The 2,907-nt window shown below is 34.1% G+C and overlaps 1 protein-coding gene across 1 annotated transcript; it reads left to right on the plus strand.

Annotated features, from left to right (window-relative positions):
- Positions 1–456: 456 nt before the first annotated feature.
- LOC133788218 (transcription repressor OFP1-like) lies at positions 457–2,167 on the plus strand. The gene has a single exon (XM_062225608.1). It carries the CDS (start codon positions 730–732, stop codon positions 1,831–1,833), a length of 1,104 nt encoding a protein of 367 aa, XP_062081592.1. The 5' UTR covers positions 457–729; the 3' UTR covers positions 1,834–2,167.
- The last annotated feature ends 740 nt before the right edge of the window (positions 2,168–2,907 follow it).

Below are 2,907 nucleotides of genomic sequence, written 5' to 3' on the forward strand. Positions count from 1 at the left end.
ATGGAAAGTGAGAATTATGAGAAAATATAGCACTTGCTAGACAAATGGGTCTTCCTTGTTACTAAAATCATCATTATGTGTTTTGCTGCTTTGGATTATAAAAATACCAAAATTCATATTAAGAAAAATTTGTGAGTCTCTTAAGTCACAACAACATGCATTTTTGGTGTTTAAGTCAAAGAAATCAAAGCGAGCCTCTCAAAACATTAAACATTTAATTAGTAATGAAAAGTAATCACTAACTTTAATAGAAAAAAAATGGAATTGTTTATAAATAATTAAAAAGTCAATTGATTTAAAAAAAATCAATTGATTAAACAGAAAATAATGAAGAACAATTCTCTAGATTATATACAAATAATATATAATGCAGTTAATTTTTTTTTCTTGGTGCTGTTTTTGCTGGGTGGTTGGTACTCATGATGGAAGAAAAGTCATTTATTAGACTATTCTTTGTTCCCTTCTGTTTTTATACCTGAATGTACTCCAATCTCTCTCCTCTAGAATTTTATAAACCAGACTTTATAGCTCTTGCACTTCTTGGTTTATCTTTACACCCCTCAACTCCAATATATTATTATTACTTATTCATTTTTCTGTTATCAACTTTAGAAAGAAAGAAAAACAAAACACAAACCACACTCTCTCACACCCAAAGAGTCCAAAAGATAGAGAGAGAGATAAGTATTACTATTAGTGACAAAGAAAGAGAAGAGAAGTTCTTCCTTGATGGGTAACAACAAGTTCAGATTGTCAGATATGATACCAAATGCATGGTTTTACAAGCTCAAAGACATGAGCAAAACCAGAAAGCAAAACAATACTCGTTCCACCAAGAAAAAGCTCACTCCAGTCACTTCTAAAACCCAGCAAAATCCCCAACTTTCTCACCCAAGATATGCACCAACAGAGCCCACCACCACCACCAACAACAACAGATCGTTCTCTCCCTCCAACTCAAAACCCTCCAGACCCCATTTGCCAGATCCTCCTAGAAAATCATCCAAGAAAATAGCTAGAAGAAAAGCCATCTCCATACCCCACCCGAGTCTCAAACCCGTTTGGATTAACCCGAACCCGCTTCGGTCTCCTGATTACTCTGTTTCCGGCACTGAGAGTTGTTCCGAGCCGGATCACTCCCGCGAGTCAATTCCCTCAGAATTTGACTGCGATGACTATGTTAGGTCCGACCCTTTTGTGGGGTTAGCCTCTTGGTCAAGCTCGTGTAACTGTAGACTCAGCTCTTCCACCGCTGACATCATCATCGACTTGAACAATGGCAATGGCGATGGCCCTGTCAAGAAAACTGAGAAGCTAGAACATGACTTTTACGACGTCGTTACGGAGCTCGAGCTTCCTCCTATCTTGACAAAGCCAATTAATTTTGACGACACCATCTTTGAAGCGACTAAGTATAGACCCAAACTCAAAGAAGAAAGCTGTAGAACAACTCGAAGAGAGTCGAAAAGCACTAATAATAATAATAATGTTCAAGCTCGAAAATCTTCTAGTGGCTCTAATGGCATAAAGCTCAGAACCAACTCGCCGAAGCTTGCCAGCAAGAAAATCCAGGCCTATGCCCGAAAGAGCATCTCAGCAAGAAATAACAAACACCTTGCGGAGAGCTTTGCGGTCGTTAAGTCCTCCATTGATCCGCAGAGCGATTTTAAAGAATCAATGGTGGAGATGATCGTGGAAAACAACATCAAGGGATCCAAGGATTTAGAAGAACTTTTAGCGTGTTACCTTTCTCTCAACTCCAAGGAATATCATGATATAATCGTCAAGGCGTTTGAGCAAATCTGGTTTGATATGGCCCATGTTCGAGTGTAAATTCTTATTAGAAACTTTTAATTAAATACATATATTAATATATATATATATTAATCTCTCTTAGTGTTTTTTTTTTTAGTTTCCTCTTTCGTCTAACATGCATCTTCTCAGACCTTTTTGTCTTCTTTTGATCTAGGCTAGCTATAGGACTAGTGATCGATGCGTTTCAGTACTGCTTTTTTTTATATCATGCACTGAAATTCATAAACAGATCGTATTTTTAACTTTCTATAGCTAAGTTTGGAGGTATGCATATATATGATATGTAGCAAAGCTAAGAATTTTAGTTCGTTTCTGGTTTAACTTAGTATGTATTTATTGTTTTTGAGTGTGATCCTGTAATTGCTTGAACTTAAATCTTGTTTTCTGTTTTTGGCTTTGAGGTATATACAACATAATCCCTACTAAGATTTTGTCAAATTTTTAGTTTTGATACTATTATTGTTATTATTTTCCTGTAAAGTAAAATTCAATTGAAAGAATGTTAGATTGAATTTTAGATTGATCCTAGTTGAGTACTTTTGTGTTGATGTGCTTTGCTAAAAGAAGATTTTGTGATAGTCAAATAAAACTCTCTGTTTTAGTTCCAAGCAATGACAGTGACACTAGTAAATTACAATAAAAATTATTTTATAATAATAATACTAACACTCGTAAATTATACTAAAAAATCTACACAATTTCCTTAAATTTAATTTTAGTTTGATGTTGAGCTATCCTTTTCTTGTCAGCGTGGATCTTAGAGGAACCAAATTTTAATACTAACTTTTTTTCCTCTAATTTTAATACTAACTTTTCTCAAAATTTGATATGTCATAATAATTTGATTACTACTACTACTTTCATGAAATGTGATAGTTGAATACTTTATGCTGAATTGCTTTGCTAAAAAAGGATATTGTATCGAGCAAAGAACTCTATTTTGTTTTTTAGTGTTTAGAACTCATAAATTATAACAAAATTCCACATAAAAATGTGACTTAACTCATAAATTGTAATAAAACGAAATAGAATTATATAATGTTTCTTGATATCGAGCTGTCCTTTTCTTGTCAGCTCGGATTTTAGAGGAAC

Source organism: Humulus lupulus, chromosome 7 (assembly GCF_963169125.1).
Source record: "Humulus lupulus chromosome 7, drHumLupu1.1, whole genome shotgun sequence".
NCBI lineage: Eukaryota > Viridiplantae > Streptophyta > Magnoliopsida > Rosales > Cannabaceae > Humulus > Humulus lupulus.